Genomic DNA, 18,644 nt, shown 5'->3' with positions numbered 1-18,644 from the left:
TGTGTACAAATATTTATATATTTTTAATAATACATTTGTCATTGCGTGGGGGACTGATAATAAATAACTCTTTTATAATTTTTAAAAGTTTTTGATATTTCTTATGATATATCTTACAGTTTCATTTTGAACTTATCCTCAGTGTACTCTATAAAATTATTAGATAAGGAGAAAATGTGATAAGTATTATAGATACTTTCAACGTATTTATTAAATTTATATAATAATTTTTGAAAAAACTTACGCGATCTCTCATCTTCTCATTTTAAGATAAATTTATTCGACCTTTCTTATCAAATAAATTTATCTGTCTCTTTCAAGATAAGGCTCAATTACTTATATGCCCTTTATAGAATAGTTAATGCCATTTAATGTATTTTAAATATTTAAATTTATTAAAAAAACTTATTTATTTAATGTATTTCTAAATTGTTATATGTTTTGACAATTTTTAAAATTTAAATGATATTATTCATTTTATTGATTTTTAAAATTTAAATCTTTCTCTCTATATATTTTACTAACTAATATAATTTATTTCACCAATTTTTAAATTATTTTATTTAATTTTATATTTTATTATCATTTCACCAATTTGTAATTCTAATAATAATTATTTCTACTTTTTAACTCTTTTCAAATTTATTTTTGAACATGAATTTAGAAAATAAAATATTATTTTTAATTTAATTTTTAATTTAATTTTTAATTTTTTTGACAATTCATATCAATCATAAAATAGTATTTTAATTATAAATTTAATAATAGGGATATTTTGGTAAAAAAAACTCTTATATTGGTACTTATAATATGCATTAACAAACACATAAAAAGAAAAAATACAATTGTCAATGGATTCCAAAAAATTTAACAAATACTCTGATAAAAATCTTTGAATGCTTTCCATTATCTTGATCATTTCATATCTTGATTCAGAATATATTTCAAGCTTATCTTGATACCTCTTAACTTACTTATTTTAACAAATACCCCCTTAATATAAATAAATTATATTAAAAAATAATTATTTTACAATATTTTATACATACACACATATCCATGTATCAACGTATATTTAGACAAAAACATTCACACATATATATTAGGCATTACACAAGTCTTGTCTAATAATTTTTATACAAAATGTGTTATTCTCCTTCCTTATTATTGCTATGAGTATTTATTCTAAACATTAACTTAAAATGAGTATATTTATTTGATATCTTAATTTTAAGTGGAAACCATCATCTCTAAGATTGTATATTCATTATTATATATCTTAATTTCTTTCACCAAGTTTCTTCCATCGTTAATGCTCTTAGTTTTGGAGTGCGATTTTGTTCACCCCTTTAACGAGAGTGACCATCACCCTCACTGTTTTTGTGAGGGTGAAAAATAATGAAACGGTAATTAAAAATTATTTTATGATGTTTCGTTACTTTTCACCCTCACAAAAAATAATGAGGGTGATGGTCACACCGTTAAAAGGGTAAACAAAATGGCTCTATCATTCCACAACAATTTAGCCAGAGCGAAGGCAAGCTCAACTACTTTAAAAAGTGTTGACATGTCAATCAATGGATTTATTGGTCACGTGTACATTCACACGCTTCTTGCAAATGATGTGCAAAAATTATAGATTTTTTTTATTACTTTTTATAATATTACCCATGGCATTTCTATATTTTAACTTATAGTTAGTGCATAATATAATAAATTGAGATTACCAAAAATTTGGGACAAGGCCACCGCAAGACACATGTAATGTGAATATTAAAGACTCAATTAAGTACACTATAAATTAATATTTATATAAATCAATAAAAATTAAAATAATATTAAGAGTCATTGATAATAATATTATTAATTATGTGATATCTCTTTATTAGAGGAGATTAAAGAGATAATGTGTTATTTTTTTTCATTTAATAAGAATATAATACATAATTAATAATACTAAATCTTAGCATTACTCAAAAAATTAAGTAGTGATGGCAAAAAAACTGAATTATCATTTTAGCCCGCGACCACGTCGGGTCGAGGGTAATTGGCCGGCTGATCTAAATTCCCCTGAATCGCCAATTGATTCAGGCTAGAACGGTCGCTTTTCAAAAGACACAACCATCAACTTGGGCGGGAAAATCCCTCACTTTCAGATAGCCATTTGCTCAAAACTCTTCCCACCGTTGACTCAAGTTCTCTCACTGGCCCAGTGCGATTCGTCTCCGAGAAGAATAATGTCTAAATTCGAATACCCTCGTCTCCCTCGGGCCGAAATCATCGCATTTCTGGCCGACGCCCAGATCGCCGCCATCTCCGATGCCGATCTCGCCAAACCCCACCCGGATTTCATCCTGAATCTCTACACAAAAATCTTAATCTACCTCGATTCTCTCCAGTACTCCTCAATTTCTTCAATTCCACCACCTCCCTCGGTTTGATATGCGATTTTTCTCACTCCATGTCTTCTGCATTCTGCAGGGAAGATCATGGGCAAATCGACTTCGCTGCTTTGGAACGGCTCGATAACCCTGACCTCCACGTCGACTCGGTCCGGACCATGAATCTTTTCAGAAAGATTAAGGAGGTTCTGGCTGTTGTCGAGTGCCCCAAGAAATTTTGCCTAAAGGATCTGATCAAGCCCGACTCGGATAGGACAGAGTTGTTCCTTAGTTCTATTCTCAATTTCTGTATTTATAGGTACCTTCTTTGCTCCTCAATTGGGCTGGTTTCTGTTCGATATTGTTACCACTTTGGTGGATCAACTCAGTTAATACTCATTCTCTTGTTGATTTGTGAGTGCCGTAAATGTACGGATTTAGCCCATTCGGTTAGGGTTTTTACCTTTTCATTTCTCTGGGTTTAGTTGTTACTTGTTTTTGGAACCCGAAATAAAGGAAATTCTGGCTGTTTAGTTGCGTTTTAACTTTTATTTTTTGTTTTCAGTTCAAAATAACTGCTTAGACTTTAAACATACAATTAATTTCATATTCTGTCAGAATGATTTTCGTGACAAAATGAAATATTTCTTTTTTTATTGTTCAACTATGGTTGTTTTAAGAGAAAATTTTCAAATCAGTTTTTGAAATTACTTAAACAACCTCTTCTTCTTGGTTCTTATGTAATTTTCATTTATTGAGCAAACCATTTTTAAGAGAAAAATAAATTTGTTTCCAGAAATTGGTCAATCTTTTTGTAGACAGTTGGGAATCGCTTTCCAAGCATGTTCTTGAGTTTATCCTATCATCGGGTTGCATAGAAGTTGTGTTGAGCTTATTGGGATTGGTTGAGAAAATAAAATGAGCTTTAAAAGCACGAGCCCCATTTACACTTTTCATATATATAGCAATTTGAGTTAAACCCAAGAAATTTAACCAAAATATGTTTAAATTTGCTACACATAAATACAATGAGGTTAACCTTTGTTTCTGCACATAATAAAGAATGAGAGCTGATCTAAGCATTCTTCTATCAAACTGAACAGGGAGCATAGCTTTGGTTCATTTTACACTCCTAGTTAGTGCAGGGATAAATGATTTATATTCAGGATAATGATATTGTTGATAGCAAAGTGTGTGCCTGAGCATCCTCTCATAAGTATGTAAGGGTGTTCCTTTTTTTTGAAAAAAGAAATGCATGCACATAGATGAAGCTGGAAGTTGGATTCCTTAATGTAATTACGCTGTTTTTAATGTTTTAGAGAGACAAAAATGAATCTCCTGAGACCAATGGTGGAAGATCTGTCCCTTCTTGATGAGCAAAGGCAAGAGTTGGAAAGCAGGGTTTCACAGGTATCTCTGGGAGTATAACTGGCATGACAAAAATAAGCATTATTTTGTTTAATATTTGTTATAAAGTTACTTTTCCATCTATTTTGCAGCTGAATGCGGAGATTGCTCAGCTCAATGAATCAAGAGAACAGGAATTGCCTCTTGCTCAGGATGTAGATGCTAAAGTCAAAGAACTATGCCAGACCATTCCAGGCCTTAACAATCAACAAATGTCCTTGAAAGCTTCAATAAGAAAAATGAAGGATAAGGCTAAAGAAATGGATGAGAAGGTGTGCTTCTGGTCCATTAGTACTTCTCATTTTGCCTTGGCTCTTTAAAACTGGCTGGGATATTTCCTGAAAATTTGTTTAAAATAAAAACAGAAGACAGTTACTGCTATGTTAGTCAACCATATTGTTAAAGTACTTTGTATACAGTAGTTTATATTATAGCTTGGTAGTTTGCTGTGTGTTTTTAATTTAAGCTGCCTTAGCGCGTTTTAGTATGTTGCTGTAAAGCTTTAGCTGTTTTCTATATAAACAGCAAAGCTATCTGTTTGTTGGTGGTGGATTATTTTGAAATCTGAATTACGAAGTTAGTACAATTTTTCTCTCCTCTTGTTTGCTTATCTCTTCTCTTCTTTAGTCGATCTTCTCTCCTAGGGTTTCTGATATTTTACACATATGAGCAGGAAAATTGAAAGTTGTGCATAAATTATTATGTATTTGTGTATGGACCAACCCTCATCTCATCCTAGTTGGGGAGAGCTATGTTGATGGGCTGCATTGTTTTCTTTTTATGAAGATGGTATTAGGAAAAAATACTAGGTCATAATTTGTTGCAGGGGTTAAGCAACTTTAAGCCCCACAACCAACATGCCTGCCTTAGGTCTAACCAATTGATACAGCCTACGCAATGTCTTGGGGAATTTGATCACTTGGGCATGGATTCAAGTTGTGGCACCAGCTTCTTTAGCAAGAGTAAGGATGCAAAGAAAAAAGATTCTCCACCAAATCTCGCGAAGTGGGGAGCCCGGTGCATTGGGGATGTCCCTTGATCACTTGGAAGCATTAATGAAATGCACCTATCAAAAATTAGACATTTGATTCATTATGGAGTGATGGTAAAGTTGCTCTCTCGTGATTGAGCAATCACGAGTTGAGTTGTTTAACAATCTTTTGCAAAGCAAGGGCAAGACTGTACAAAAATGACCTTTGCAATGCTGTAAACCTTGTTTAGAGGGGATGCATTTCTATTTGGTCATACTATAGGCTTTTGTAGTTTCTTGTCAAAGAATAATACCATTTATTTAGTGCCTTTCCTATACCTTCATAGCCTTGTGATATGAATTTGGTCTTAATATTCCTCATCTGCTCAAATAACTCCTGTTGTAAATTGAATGGTATAGTTATTCTTGTGACTTTGCTTAGCCTTTTACAGAGCTTTTGGTGTGAATTGTTAGTCACAGGTGAGCCTCATCCTCTATTTTATGTTAGTGATCACATTGCCCTATTACTCTTGCGGAAAGTTTCACTGTAGCATTTTTCCTAGCAAAAATTAAATGTTTTTTTTGGCTGATGATGAGAACTTGCAACTACTACCCCGTGGGTGTGCACGCTAAAAAAAAGTAATGATGTCTGTAGCCATTTCAATCTCCTCATTGTCAAGAGTTATTTCTTTTTATACAAGTATTGACAATTTGAACTCTAAAGGAATTGTGGTCTTACAGGCTTCTTAGAGATTTTAGTATTAGCACTTATGAAAAAATAAAGGTAATAATATCTGCGGTTTTTCAGTCTCCTCATTGTGTGAGAGTTATTTCTTTTTATTTAAGTACTGATAATTTGAAATTGTAAAGAACTATGTTTAAAGGCTCCTTGGAAATCTTAGTGTTGGCAGTTTTTCCCTATAACTCGATGCTAAAGAGTTATTACCTTTTCTTGGCCAATTGGTACTGTTTAGGAAAGGACAAGCTAATGTAATTTATAGGTTTAAAAATCTCCGAATTATAAAAGCGGTGCTCAATTATAGACATTCCAGCAGAGATATCTGCTGAACTTAAAAATTAAAAAGATATTCTGGCAGCAAATTTGTACGTGTTTCCCAAGTCAAGTTAGTTGTATCTCGATATATGTTTGTGGATGCTATAGTTATTCTCTCTCTAAATCCATCTCAACATGCATTTATTTTAATGATCCTTGAGGCCTTTAAAGGTAAGAACTGGAGAGTGCTTAAAAGAAGTTACGAGATGGGTCTTTGCCCAAAGACTGGTTACTTGTGTATTCTGAGTTTAACGAAATTGAAATCTAACACCCCCCCCCCCCCCAAAAAAAAAAAGAAAAAGGTTTTGCATCTGACGAGTCCTTGACTAATATCTAGCCTGGTATCTTTTACTTAGTTCCAGTGTTCTAAAACTCGGCCTAGGCGGCCACTGCCGCCTAGGCGGCGCTGAGGCGCTAGGCGGACACAGACCGTCGCGATTATGGCCTAATCGGCCCCCTTAGGGGTCGGCTTGGCTAATTGGTACCGGGCGGCGCCTAGTTGGCTAAGGTGGCCGCCTAGCCGCGTGAACCGCCTGACCGATTAGGGTTTTTGTTTCCCCTTACCTCGTCGATTTCCCCTTCTCTCTCTTGCACACCACTGCCGACTGTCTCTTGTCGAGTCGCCGTCGCCGCTTGCCCTTTCTGTCAAAGCCTCTCTCGTCGCATGCCACTGCCGTCTCTTGCGGAGTCGTCGTCGCCGCTTTCCATTTCTGTTAGCCTTTTCGTCTCATGCTGCTGCTGCTGCCGACCTTCATTCCACTCTGCTTTCCAACTCTCTCTCTCGTCTTCCTCACTCCTCACCTTGCGATAAGCAATAAGCAAGCAGCAAGAACGCTTGCTGCTTGCTGTTGCCTTGCCCTTTTTTCTTTTTGTTATTTAATTTATTGTTTATGTTAATATTTATTAATGTGTGAATTTGTTATTTGAATATTTATTATTGTTTTAAATATTTTAATATTTGTAACTTGTGAGCAAACAAGTTAAATGTTATTTATATTTTAATATTTGTTAATGTTATTTAATATTTATAACAACTTCTTGTTGCTGCATCTTGCTATTGTTGGCTCTTGGCAAACAACAATTTATTTTCTCAAGCTTAATTTCATTATTTCACTTGTTATTTCAACTTTAATTTATTTAAAAATAACATCAAAATGTTTAAAAATAAAAATAAAAACAATTTTTCTAGGCCCCGGCTAGGCGCCCCAGGCGCTAGGCCCCAGTCGGGCGCCCGACTAGCGCCTAGCGCGTTTTAGAACACTGCTCAGTTCTGAATTATTTTGCTCCTTGATTTGGTAGACCTGGTAGACCAGACTGCAGTTGCTTGGTTTCTTAAATTGTATGATTGGATAGACTTTCTTTATGGTTTTGCTTGATGACTAATCATTTTGTGTATGTTTATGCCTGAACCAGAAAATTTATTCTATTTATGCTTTTCCTCCCTAGATTTCCCATGCAGAGTTTGCGTTGGTGCAAAGTGTTCAAGAAAATGCCAGTTTACGCTCTAAAATTGTACAGTCACCAGATAAGCTGCAGGTACTTTTTCTTCTTTTTGTTTGTGTTTCATTAAGATATAGATACTCATGTGCTCCCAGGTTCTCTTCTAGCATATAGAAACATGCATGGGAGTGAAGCTTGGGTAATTTATGATTCAATACGTATAATGTTGGAATATTTGGGTATGGGTGTGTAAATGTATAGGCGCTAGACATTTTTAAACCCTTAATATTAGGATATTGGGATGTGTATAAAAAACTTGGCTATTGACACTTGCATGCATGGTGAACATTTTGACATAGTGTATATATTAAGGATTCTTTGAGGGATGGTCTAATGAACGTTTTTGAGGATGCGTTAAGATTATAAGCTAGCGTGTGTGCTTAAGGAATATTCCCTACGGGAGTTTAATGTGTAATGAGTTGCTGGTGAGTTGGATGGAAGGCAATTGGGAGTTATGTTAGATTTTAAGTACACACAGACTGTTGGAACTAAAAAGGAGAGAGTTAGATAGTCACTAGACTACTATTGAGGGGGCCAATAGAGAGGACAAAGTAGGGCCCTGATGGCTGTGGATCCTTCTTTATAATGGAAGAGGTTGGATCAAAATGTTCACAAAGGATAATCGGCAATTGATCATGGCTTGATGAAATAGTTGTGTACTGGCACCATCTCTTTGAGTGGGAAGTGGGTGTGATGGTAGGGGCAATCCATCTTTTGGTTGGACTCTCTCTCCTTCTCTCTCTCTGGTGACTTGCGAAAATGATGAGGGAAGAGTTAGGCTTTGGAATGAAACTTGCTATTGCTTCCAATATGAGTCCCTGGAAGTCCCATATAAATGGAGGCCTATGGGACATAGGCTCCAACATACAAGTCTTAGGTAGGACTATCAATGAAGGGGATTGAATCTAGATTCAATTTGGATCCAAACCTGCAAAAGTCAATTCATGTACATGCAGACTTGATCTTTAGATCCAACAGATTCATTTATAATTGCTTCAAATTTGGATCAAATCCAATAGGATTTGATATTAAATTGAGTCCATTTTATAAATACCTTGTTATAAAGACATGCTCCTAACCATTATTATTGTTTGGAAAAATGTTTATGCATAAAAAATTATGTAAAAAGATGTTTTATGTTAAAAAAGAGCACTAAAAAATTGACAATGTCTTGTATGTATGAATGTGACTTTTTTGGGTCAAAATAATAATATGTTAGATTTTGTCTCAAAAACAAAAAATGATTTACCAATTTTTTTTAGGTAAGTCCATTTCTTACATATTGATGTAAAATGTTTTTTCTTTTTAAATCTACTTCATTTTGCTACTCAAACACTGATAAATAAGTAAAATATTTAACAAAAAGCAGTTTACCTCAAAACAAATGGATCCTTTATTTAGAGAGTTTTTTCATTCTAAGTATATGGATATAAATGGCTACATCATTTTATATGAAATTTTAGTATAAAAATTCTGTTTATATAGTATTACTATCGTTTTTATCTTCTATTTTTTCCCTAAAACTTTCTTTTTAACATTTAGATGTTGATGGTTGGGAGGATGCCTGATCACGAAAACGGGGGTCAAGTTTCTAACTTGAGTCCAAGTGTGAATGGATTTGTATTGGATCGTTTTCTTATCAGATCCAAATCCATTGGATTCAAGTTGTTCGCATTTGGACTGGATCGTTTTATTATCAGATCCAAATCTTTTGGATTCAAGTTGGATCCGGCCCAAATCTAGACCATTGACAGGCCTAGACTTAGGATGCTGAATCTTCTTGGTAGTTCAATATCAGCTTTTGAAGTTCATCTTGACATTGTGGAGGCAACATAATTAGTAACCTCTGCATGGTAGAGGTACAAATGCTTAGTTAGAATGTTTTGTTGGCCAGGCCATGGACGTGCCTTTAGCATTCTTGTTTGGATCTTTAGTGAGAAATTGAGTTATAGGCAGAGAATAACACTGATACAGCTGAAAATGTGCCATAAGTGTTGTTTCACGATGGATATGGGGCGATCGGACAAGGAGTTCTATTATGAAGCCAAGGATATGCCTCAACTTTTCGAGGTTTGGATGGAGAGTTCTGCCGGCTAAGCTAAGAAGGTGTCCCAAACATTTTTCAACAACTGCCCATGGGTAGGTAACCATGTGTACTACCTTAAACAAGTCGTGATCCCTCTGGAAAGATTATGGAGTTCAACAGGCACCTTATGAGGCTGGCACTTGGAGGGACATCACTGGCTCAATTTTTAGAGGAGAAATTAAGACAATTAACATGCCACATTACTGTATGATAGGGGTTGTTATTAAAGGAACCCAAGACAAAATACTTGGTTTGTAGTTATCCTTATTTATCACAGAACATTTGAGTTGTAGTCCATTTACAAGAATTTGATGAGAATTTCTTGATCAATGCACTTAACAATAATCTTCCTATCCATATTTTATTTCTTTACTTCTTCAATGGCCCTTCTTCCAATTCCCAATTTTTTTTCTGGCAGAGATCCTTGGATGAGAAGAAAGTAGCTCGAGTTGAGGCAAAAAATGCTGAAAGAACAGCAATGCAAGCTTTTCAGGAGAAGACTGCAATTCTTGAGGTTTATACAAAGGTATTTTAAGGTTTATACCATGGTATTTTGTTGAAGCTTACAATTTGGAATTTTACTGACGTTTCTTGAATGATCTTCATTGTACTTTTTCAAAACCATGACCTCTTTTCATGCTTTTCTTAGTTATTTGTGAGCTCATCCTGCATCTTGAATGACAACTCTTCCTATCCACCTCTAAAGGGTAAAATGATATATGAATATTACACAAATCAAATTGGGAAAACATCATGCTTATATGCACCACTACATCTTTAGTTGGAACTGTTACTGACGATCTATTTTCTTTGCTTCCAACACCTCAGGCTTGCAAGAAACTGTCCAAGAACCTTTCTCAGATGCAGGCTATACAAGAACAGGTTACATGATAGCTATCTGCTCATTGCTCTATGCTTCCATGCCTGTGTTTGAATATTTATTTAGGATATGCTCTTTAGTTTTTTCACTAATTTGTACTTTCTTGCTTTAATATAAGTGATTTTGATCTTATTTTCGTAATGTTGTTCATTTCTGTTGTTTTCTTTATATTGCAAACCTGTAATCCTAAAATGCTGGTGTACTTGCTTGGGAGGTGCTTGGCTGGTTTGGCACCGCAAGACGAAGCACTAGCTAGCAGCTTCTCCTGTGACAGTGCAAGTACTTGATACCCAATACAACATCACAAGCCTTAATCCAACTAACTTGACCACTTCTACAAATGACAATGGGTTGCCCATTTATCTATTTACATACTTGTTTTAACAAATTTTCAAATAAATCTTATGCCTATATCTCAATTTTATTACTTTTTTTAATTTTAAATGGGTAATTGGGGGACACATTGGGGGACCCATTGTCATCAGTAACAACACTATGTCAATCCAAGATATTTCTTGAACGCGTGTTTATTGAATTTAATGGTCTCGCTTGGGACAAGCTAGAAGATTTCCTTTTTATTCAATGAAATTCCTGAGGGTTCTTGTACCAGATTTTGTGAAATTCCTGGCAAGCAAGTAGTTGCATTGATGGATTTATTTGAATTTCTTCTGGGACTTGCAACAGGTGACCTCTGCCAAAGCAATTGAAAAGGATGTTAAGGTTTTGAAAGTTAAGCACAGTGATGAAGGAATGTTAGACAAGTCACTCGAGGCTAAGCTTGTTGAACGCCAAGGAAAAGGTATCCTCTCTCTCTCTCTCCCTCTTTCTTTCTCTCCACTTGGACTTGTTGCCCTTGCAATTTCTTCCAGAGCCTAAAATTAGGAAATTGTCGTATCAGTGGAACAGTTGGATGAATTAAGAAAGCAATCAGAAAAGGAAAGAGATTTCAGGTGTGAGGAGGCCACCAAGGAACTCAACAATGTGAAGTTGGAAGTGGGATTGAAGAGGCGCGATTTAGAGTCGAGGCAGACAAAGGTTGAAGCTGTGGTTGCAGAGGTAGTGTTCTTAGTTTGAATTCTCGACAACATTAATTTTGGTCACATCAGAACTATCTCGAGTTGATTTCTGTCTATATATTAGGCTGATAATATCAGAATGAAGATCAACTCAGTAAAAGAGTCCGGCGCAGCCAAACGACAAGAACTTGGTCGTAAATGCGAAGAGATTGTGGGACAGGTGAGCTTTCCTGGATGTTTATTGTTTACTATGACCATGCATTTCTACGTTGTGATATTAAAATTAGGCTTCCACACTTAAGCCGCTGTAGATTGAAGGCTTGAAACTTTTGACAACATTCAAGACTCAGCATTTTATTTCTGATTTTTAACTGTCCATACATACCGAAAGTACTTGCCGAGATTCATTGAATCTACTCCAATGCTTTAATACCAAAGTATATGTTCAAATTGGAGTACGCTGTTATCAGTTTTTGGCGCAATGAATCAATCACAGAGATGCAATTCCTCTTTTCATCATTTCGTGTCTCTCTCAATCTGCGATAAATTGTGAAACTGAAAATGGAATTGTATTCTGGTTGTAGTTCTACGAGTACTCAAACTCCGTTGGAAGGTTGCTGCCGAGGATTGAAGCAGAGCCTGGACTTCAACATTGAGGGTCTGATCTTCCAACCTTCAGCAAGCACAGGGGACTCCAATGTTCAAAATCTTGGGTACTTTCGGATAGGAAATTGACAGATCCATAACCTTTCACATGCGTGTTCAATATGAAAAATTATTTTCTTATCTTGAAAAACTGGAAAAAGTTTTCAAAATGGTGGGTTTTTCTTTTATTTTTAATTAGATATGGAAGAAAGAAAGGGGGAGAGGAGAGGAGATAATTAAAGAGTAAAATGGTCAAATTTATCCTCCGTAATAACATGAGAGGTCTGTGATTTTTCGAAACAGAAATGTCGTCGCTTTAGATTGTGTGTCTGTGTTTTTTTTTTACTATTTTTAATTTGTTTTGAGTTTTAATTTTTTAAAACACTAAAAATATGTTTTTTTGTTGTTTTCAAAAATGTATTTTTGAAAATAAGAATATTTTTTGTAAAAAAATTCAAAATAACATTTTGTTGTTATGGATGGTTTTTAGACAAAACACATTAAAAATACCAAAAACAACCAAAATGTGGAAACACAGCGCTCGTGCTCCCCCTCTCCCCAAGTTTGGCAGGAATTATTCTACATTACTCGATGTGTTTACAGACGGGCTTATCGAATGGGGTCAAAAAGACTCAAATGCCCTCGCCCAGTCTTCGCCTATCTCATTTCTCCCTTTTTCCATGGTCACGTGCTCAGCCCTTGCCTCCTTCTCCCCCTTCTTGCATGGCTACGTGATTGCCATACCTCGCCTCGTCTTGTCGTCAGCGAGGATATGATGCTGGCGGCGAGGCGTGGTAGTTGAGCGACCATGGAAGAAGGGAGAGATGATGGAGGTGAGGGTTGGGCGTGCGACCATGGGAGAAGGGAGAAATGAGAGAGGTGAGGGTTGGGTGTGCGACCATGGGAGAAGGGAGAAATGAGAGAGGCGAGGGTTGGGCTGGGCAGTGGTATTTTTTGTAAATTTGTATTTTGCGCGATGATATTTTGGTCTTTTCAACTTTATTCTTTAAGTCTTTCGGTGAGGCTTTTTGACCCTATAGTAGAACTCATTTGATAGACCCCATCTCTCATCTTTTCTCCAAAATCTTGCAAATGCAAAAATACAACATTGTCGTCAACAATATCTGCCACTATCATCGCGATCACTGTCGTCAACCGTGCTCGCATTGGTCGTGTGAGTTGTCGTTGACTGCCCATTGTCATTCTTCTTACATCGCATCTGACATCATCGCTTCCTCTTTGTTTGACTTCAGACTAACCATCGTGCCAGCCATTGCTCATGATTGTCAATTGACAACCCCAGCCATTGCCCATCGCCATCGACGAACAACCTTAGCCATTGTTGCCGTTCGAATTGCAGCCTCCTCTTCATCGATCGTTATTTTCTTATGCTGTGGCTCCTTAGCTTTTGTGTCTTGAATGATTTTGTGATTTGATTTTTTTTTGTTTTGTTTTATTTGAATACTAATATTAATAGGATTTTTCTGTATTAATTTTTTTAATGATTTATAATTTATTAATAATTGTTTGTAATTTATTTTGAATTAAATTTATTAAATAAAATATTATAAAATAATATTTTTCAAAATTTTAAACCAAATGCGTTTTCTAGTTTTTTATTTTAAAAAATAATTTTTTAAAATGACAAAAAATATATATTTTAAAAATTTCAAAATAGACATTTAAAATATAAAATTAAAAATAAATTTAAAACTCAAAATAAAAAAATTAAAATAAGAAAAGAATATCACTTTTTTTTGCCTTATCCATAGATGTTTTATTTAATTTATCTTAATTTTTAAGCGTAGAAATTAAATATATAAAAATAAATTTTAGTTAAAATATTTTTACAAAATAATGTTTTTAAATTGAAATCAAAAGAACAGAACAAGTAAACAACTTGGAAATTATCGAGAGTACGTGTGCCATGTTTGGGGGAGAGGTAGGTATACATAATAGAATAAAATGTAAGGATAAATAAAAAAAATATAAATAAATGTAATATAATTTTATTTAAATGGACACGAATACAACCCTTTTTCGAGATATTCTTATTACTTGGCTGTACAGTCATCCAATCATCATCATAAATTTAAATTCACTCAACAATTAAAATTTAATCACGTCGTTCAAAAAATTTTAATTGGATTATATTGGGAAAATCTGGGAAGACATAACCGACCAAATATTTAGCGTTAAAGTGTATCAATTAAATATTTTTTTGGAAGTTAGACGGTGGACCAATAAAGAGAAGGCCCTGGAAACGGAAAGATTCGAAGCGCAAAGCAAATGAAATGAAAATTAAAATTTGGAGACGAGTAGAAGACTCCAGAACCCGCAGCGCAAGCAACGACTTCCCTCCCATTCCCATTCCCATTTCAATTTCCCGTTATTTTGCTGCTGGAAATGCGAAGAAGCTCCTAGAACACATTCGCCATTCCCTCCACTATATATATATATATATATATATATATCCCCGCCTGCTTCGTCTTCGTCTCAAATTAGATCGTGAGTTCCTCCTGATTCTCGAGATTATCGTCTAGCGAATTCACTCTCTCTTTCTTTCTCTCTCTCTCTGTCTCTCTCTGCTTCTGTAAGATACCGAGAATCGTCAATGGCGGATGTTCAGATGGCCGAGGCTGAGACCTTCGCCTTCCAGGCGGAGATCAATCAGCTCCTCAGTCTCATCATCAATACCTTTTACAGCAACAAGGAGATCTTTCTTCGCGAGCTAATCAGCAATTCATCCGACGTATGTACAGACTCTCTCTCTCTCTCTCTGGCAATTATTGATGCAGAGTTTTTTTTTTTAATCTTTTTAATACGAGTTCAGAAGCATTATTTGAATTTGAAATCATTAGAATTATGTTTCAGAAACAGGACTGGGAACTATATAACTGGAATGGTAAAGACGTATATAAAATGGGCCTTCCGAAGAATAAAATTGATTTGAAACCGTATGCACTTGTAATGGTTCTGGGATTTAATTTTTGATTTGCTGTAGGCATTGGATAAGATCCGATTCGAGAGCTTGACAGATAAGAGCAAGCTTGATGCACAACCAGAGCTCTTCATTAGGCTCGTCCCTGACAAGGCTAACAAGACACTCTCTATAATCGACAGCGGCATCGGAATGACTAAAGCAGGTGATAAACAAGGGAAATTTAAGCCCTGAAACTTCAACTGTCTGATTCAGATATGGAATAATTGCGTAGAACTACTGGCATTTTTGTAATATGTTGACGCTGATAATCTGTGAATGAATTGCTGGGTCAGATTTGGTGAACAATCTGGGGACAATTGCAAGGTCGGGGACAAAGGAATTTATGGAGGCGCTGCAAGCTGGGGCCGATGTAAGCATGATTGGGCAATTTGGTGTGGGGTTCTACTCAGCTTACCTTGTTGCTGAGAAGGTCGTGGTGACCACAAAGCACAATGACGACGAGCAATACATCTGGGAATCGCAGGCAGGCGGCTCATTCACTGTCACTAGGGATGTCAATGGCGACCAGTTAGGCAGAGGAACCAAGATCACTCTCTTCCTGAAGGAAGATCAGGTAATATTTCTGTTCAACTTTGCTATTGAACTCCTTAAAATTGAAGACAAGAAAATAAAGTTAAACTCGAACAGATTATGAACATAAACACAAGAAAATAAACCTTAAACCTTGAACGTAAACACAAAAAAAATAAAGAGATTATTTTTTAAAACAATAATTGTGCACAGATAAACAGAGGCCTAGGTGTCATCCAAAGAGGAAAAGAAAACAGGGACTTTGTAGTTCCTAGCTGAGGGCAGAAGATGAAGGTTACAATTTCCGACCCATGTTATTGGAAATAAAGTGAGTTTGAAAACCTAACATCATAGGTTGTGAGGGCTTTTGGGGAATTAAATCTTATTTTGAGTTCAATGCAGTGGAAGAGCTCAATTTTGTAATAAAAGTTTTTATTGTTTTTAATTTATTTTTAGTTTTTAATTTTTTAAAATAATAAAAACGTAATTTCTTTGTTATTTTTAAAAATAAAATAATAAAAAATTATTTTGAGTATTTTTATTCAAAATAAATTTTAAATTTTAAATATATATATTTATTTATTTATATTTTATTATTATAATAAAAAAATTACAAAATATATTAATTTTAAAATATGTATATTTTTTTAATAATATACTAATATTAAATATTTTTAATTTATTAAATAATTAAATTTATTGAATAAAATATTATTAAAAATTTATTTTTAAAATTTTTAAAAAATGTGTTTTTTAATTTTTTATTTTAAAAATAATTTTTTAAAATAATAAAGAGAATGTATTTTTAATATTTTAAAAATAAATTATTAAAATAGAAAATTAAAATTAAAATAAAAAATAAAAATTAAAGAACGCAGCTTAAACTTTTTATTTATCAAAGTAGTATAGTAGATAACAAGTAGGTTCTGTTCTGTGCAGTTGGAGTACTTGGAGGAGAGGAGGATCAAAGACCTTGTGAAGAAGCACTCGGAGTTCATCAGCTACCCTATTTACCTCTGGACTGAGAAAACAACAGAGAAGGAGATCAGTGATGATGAAGATGACGAACCCAAGAAGGAAGAAGAGGGTGCAGTAGAAGAGGTTGATGAGGATAAAGAAAAAGACAAGCCCAAGAAGAAGAAGGTGAAAGAGGTAACTCATGAGTGGCAACTCATCAACAAGCAGAAACCCATTTGGTTGCGCAAGCCAGAGGAGATCACCAAGGAGGAATATGCTTCCTTCTATAAGAGTTTGACAAATGACTGGGAAGATCACCTCGCTGTGAAGCACTTCTCTGTTGAGGGCCAGCTTGAATTCAAGGCCATTCTCTTTGTTCCGAGGAGAGCTCCTTTTGATCTCTTTGACACCCGGAAGAAGATGAACAACATCAAGCTCTATGTTCGGAGAGTGTTCATCATGGACAACTGCGAGGAGCTCATTCCAGAGTATCTTGGATTTGTCAAAGGTGTTGTTGACTCTGATGATTTGCCTCTGAACATTTCCCGTGAGATGCTGCAGCAGAACAAGATCCTCAAGGTGATGAGGAAGAACCTTGTGAAGAAATGCATTGAGATGTTCAATGAGATTGCAGAGAACAAAGAGGATTACAACAAGTTCTATGATGCTTTCTCGAAGAATTTGAAGTTGGGTATCCACGAGGACAGCCAGAACAGAGCAAAACTCGCAGAGCTGCTCAGATATCACTCAACCAAGAGTGGTGAGGAAATGACTAGCCTCAAGGACTATGTCACACGAATGAAGGAGGGGCAGAAGGACATATACTACATTACTGGTGAAAGCAAGAAAGCTGTTGAGAACTCGCCATTCTTGGAGCGGCTCAAGAAGAAGGACTATGAGGTGTTGTTTATGGTTGATGCCATTGATGAGTACGCTGTTGGGCAGCTGAAGGAATACGACGGGAAGAAACTTGTTTCTGCTACCAAGGAAGGTTTGAGGCTCGATGATGAGAGTGAGGAGGAGAAGAAGAAAAAGGAAGAGAAGAAGAAGTCTTTTGAGAACCTGTGCAAGACCATAAAGGACATTCTTGGAGACAAGGTTGAGAAGGTGGTGGTGTCTGATAGGATTGTGGATTCTCCATGCTGTTTGGTGACTGGAGAGTATGGCTGGACGGCCAATATGGAGAGGATCATGAAGGCCCAGGCGCTGAGGGACAGCAGCATGAGCTCTTACATGTCCAGCAAGAAGACAATGGAGATCAATCCTGACAATGGGATCATGGAGGAGCTAAGGAAGAGAGCTGAGGCCGACAAGAACGACAAGTCGGTGAAGGATCTGGTGATGCTGCTGTTCGAGACGGCCCTCCTGACTTCTGGGTTCAGCCTGGATGATCCAAACACCTTTGCTGCAAGGATCCACAGGATGCTGAAATTGGGTCTGAGCATTGATGAAGGTGAAGAAGGTGGTGAGGATACTGAGATGCCGGCTTTGGAAGAGGAAGGTAACGAAGAGAGCAAGATGGAGGAAGTTGACTGAGAAAGGGAAAACCTTAATTAAGTCGTTGCAACAGCGGCATATTTCATCGACTTCTGTGTTTTTGTCTCTGTTGATGTTTCAGTCTGGTCTTTTCTTAACTCTTGAGTCTTACCGCATCTGGGCACAAGTCTCCATGCTGACCATTTTGTATCCTACATGACAGTTAAATTTTCGTTGGATCTGGTTTTCACCCGTTTGGAACAGAATATAAAATAATACATGTTATGGAAATGCAATTAGATGTCTCTTTTTCTACAAAGAAAATAAAGTAGATTGAAAAGCCATCCTGTCAATCTCCATAGCCGTTTTGCCTTAATACTGCTAATTCATCATAATGATTCAGTGTGCGAAAATACCCTTCGATTTAGATGTTAGATTAGATACTTTTTCCCATCAAACTCCACAAAAATTTATCATTTCCCCTTTTGTCCTAAAACCTGTTTCAGAAATCAAGGACCATAGCGGTCGAATAATTGAAGAAAACAGTCCGGTGTGGCATGCATCAATCATTGCTATGATTCCAAAAAAGAGAACAAACAGAATCAGAAATGAATCAGAACATTTCGGTTGCATTCTTTGTTTTCAAGTTATTTTTAATTTTTAATTTTTTAAAATAATAAAAATATATTTTTTTATTATTTTTAAAAATAAAAAAATTATAAAAAACTCAAAATAATAAAAAAATTATTTTGAGTATT

The 18,644-nt window shown here is 35.4% G+C and overlaps 2 protein-coding genes across 2 annotated transcripts; both read left to right on the top strand.

The window, feature by feature from the left end:
* The first annotated feature begins 2,082 nt into the window (after positions 1–2,082).
* Positions 2,083–12,230, top strand: LOC127796515 (kinetochore protein NUF2 homolog). Its single transcript, XM_052328678.1, has 11 exons — positions 2,083–2,398; positions 2,482–2,700; positions 3,701–3,791; positions 3,881–4,060; positions 7,259–7,348; positions 9,817–9,924; positions 10,227–10,280; positions 10,963–11,077; positions 11,177–11,334; positions 11,419–11,514; positions 11,879–12,230. The coding sequence occupies exons 1-11, from the start codon at positions 2,238–2,240 to the stop codon at positions 11,948–11,950; spliced, it is 1,344 nt and encodes a 447-aa protein (XP_052184638.1). The 5' UTR covers positions 2,083–2,237; the 3' UTR covers positions 11,951–12,230.
* Positions 12,231–14,310: 2,080 nt separating this feature from the next.
* Positions 14,311–18,182, top strand: LOC127798350 (heat shock protein 83). The gene is made up of 4 exons (XM_052331865.1): positions 14,311–14,691; positions 14,944–15,085; positions 15,216–15,496; positions 16,393–18,182. The coding sequence occupies exons 1-4, from the start codon at positions 14,554–14,556 to the stop codon at positions 17,944–17,946; spliced, it is 2,115 nt and encodes a 704-aa protein (XP_052187825.1). The 5' UTR covers positions 14,311–14,553; the 3' UTR covers positions 17,947–18,182.
* Positions 18,183–18,644: the final 462 nt, after the last annotated feature.

The sequence above is a fragment of the Diospyros lotus genome, chromosome 3 (assembly GCF_014633365.1).
Source record: "Diospyros lotus cultivar Yz01 chromosome 3, ASM1463336v1, whole genome shotgun sequence".
Taxonomy (NCBI): Eukaryota; Viridiplantae; Streptophyta; class Magnoliopsida; order Ericales; family Ebenaceae; genus Diospyros; species Diospyros lotus.
Note: the sequence above shows the minus strand (reverse complement) of the source record. Positions and strands in the feature narration are given on the sequence as shown.

Excerpts from the sequence above, each read along its gene's own strand:
- LOC127796515 (XM_052328678.1), top strand. The coding sequence starts at position 2,238 with ATGTCTAAATTCGAATACCCTCGTCTCCCTCGGGCCGAAATCATCGCA. Across the intron at positions 7,349-9,816 it reads AGTCACCAGATAAGCTGCAG|AGATCCTTGGATGAGAAGAA; the intron begins GTACTTTTTCTT and ends TTTTTCTGGCAG. Across the intron at positions 10,281-10,962 it reads TGCAGGCTATACAAGAACAG|GTGACCTCTGCCAAAGCAAT; the intron begins GTTACATGATAG and ends GACTTGCAACAG.
- LOC127798350 (XM_052331865.1), top strand. The coding sequence starts at position 14,554 with ATGGCGGATGTTCAGATGGCCGAGGCTGAGACCTTCGCCTTCCAGGCG. Across the intron at positions 15,086-15,215 it reads CATCGGAATGACTAAAGCAG|ATTTGGTGAACAATCTGGGG; the intron begins GTGATAAACAAG and ends TTGCTGGGTCAG. Across the intron at positions 15,497-16,392 it reads TCTTCCTGAAGGAAGATCAG|TTGGAGTACTTGGAGGAGAG; the intron begins GTAATATTTCTG and ends TGTTCTGTGCAG.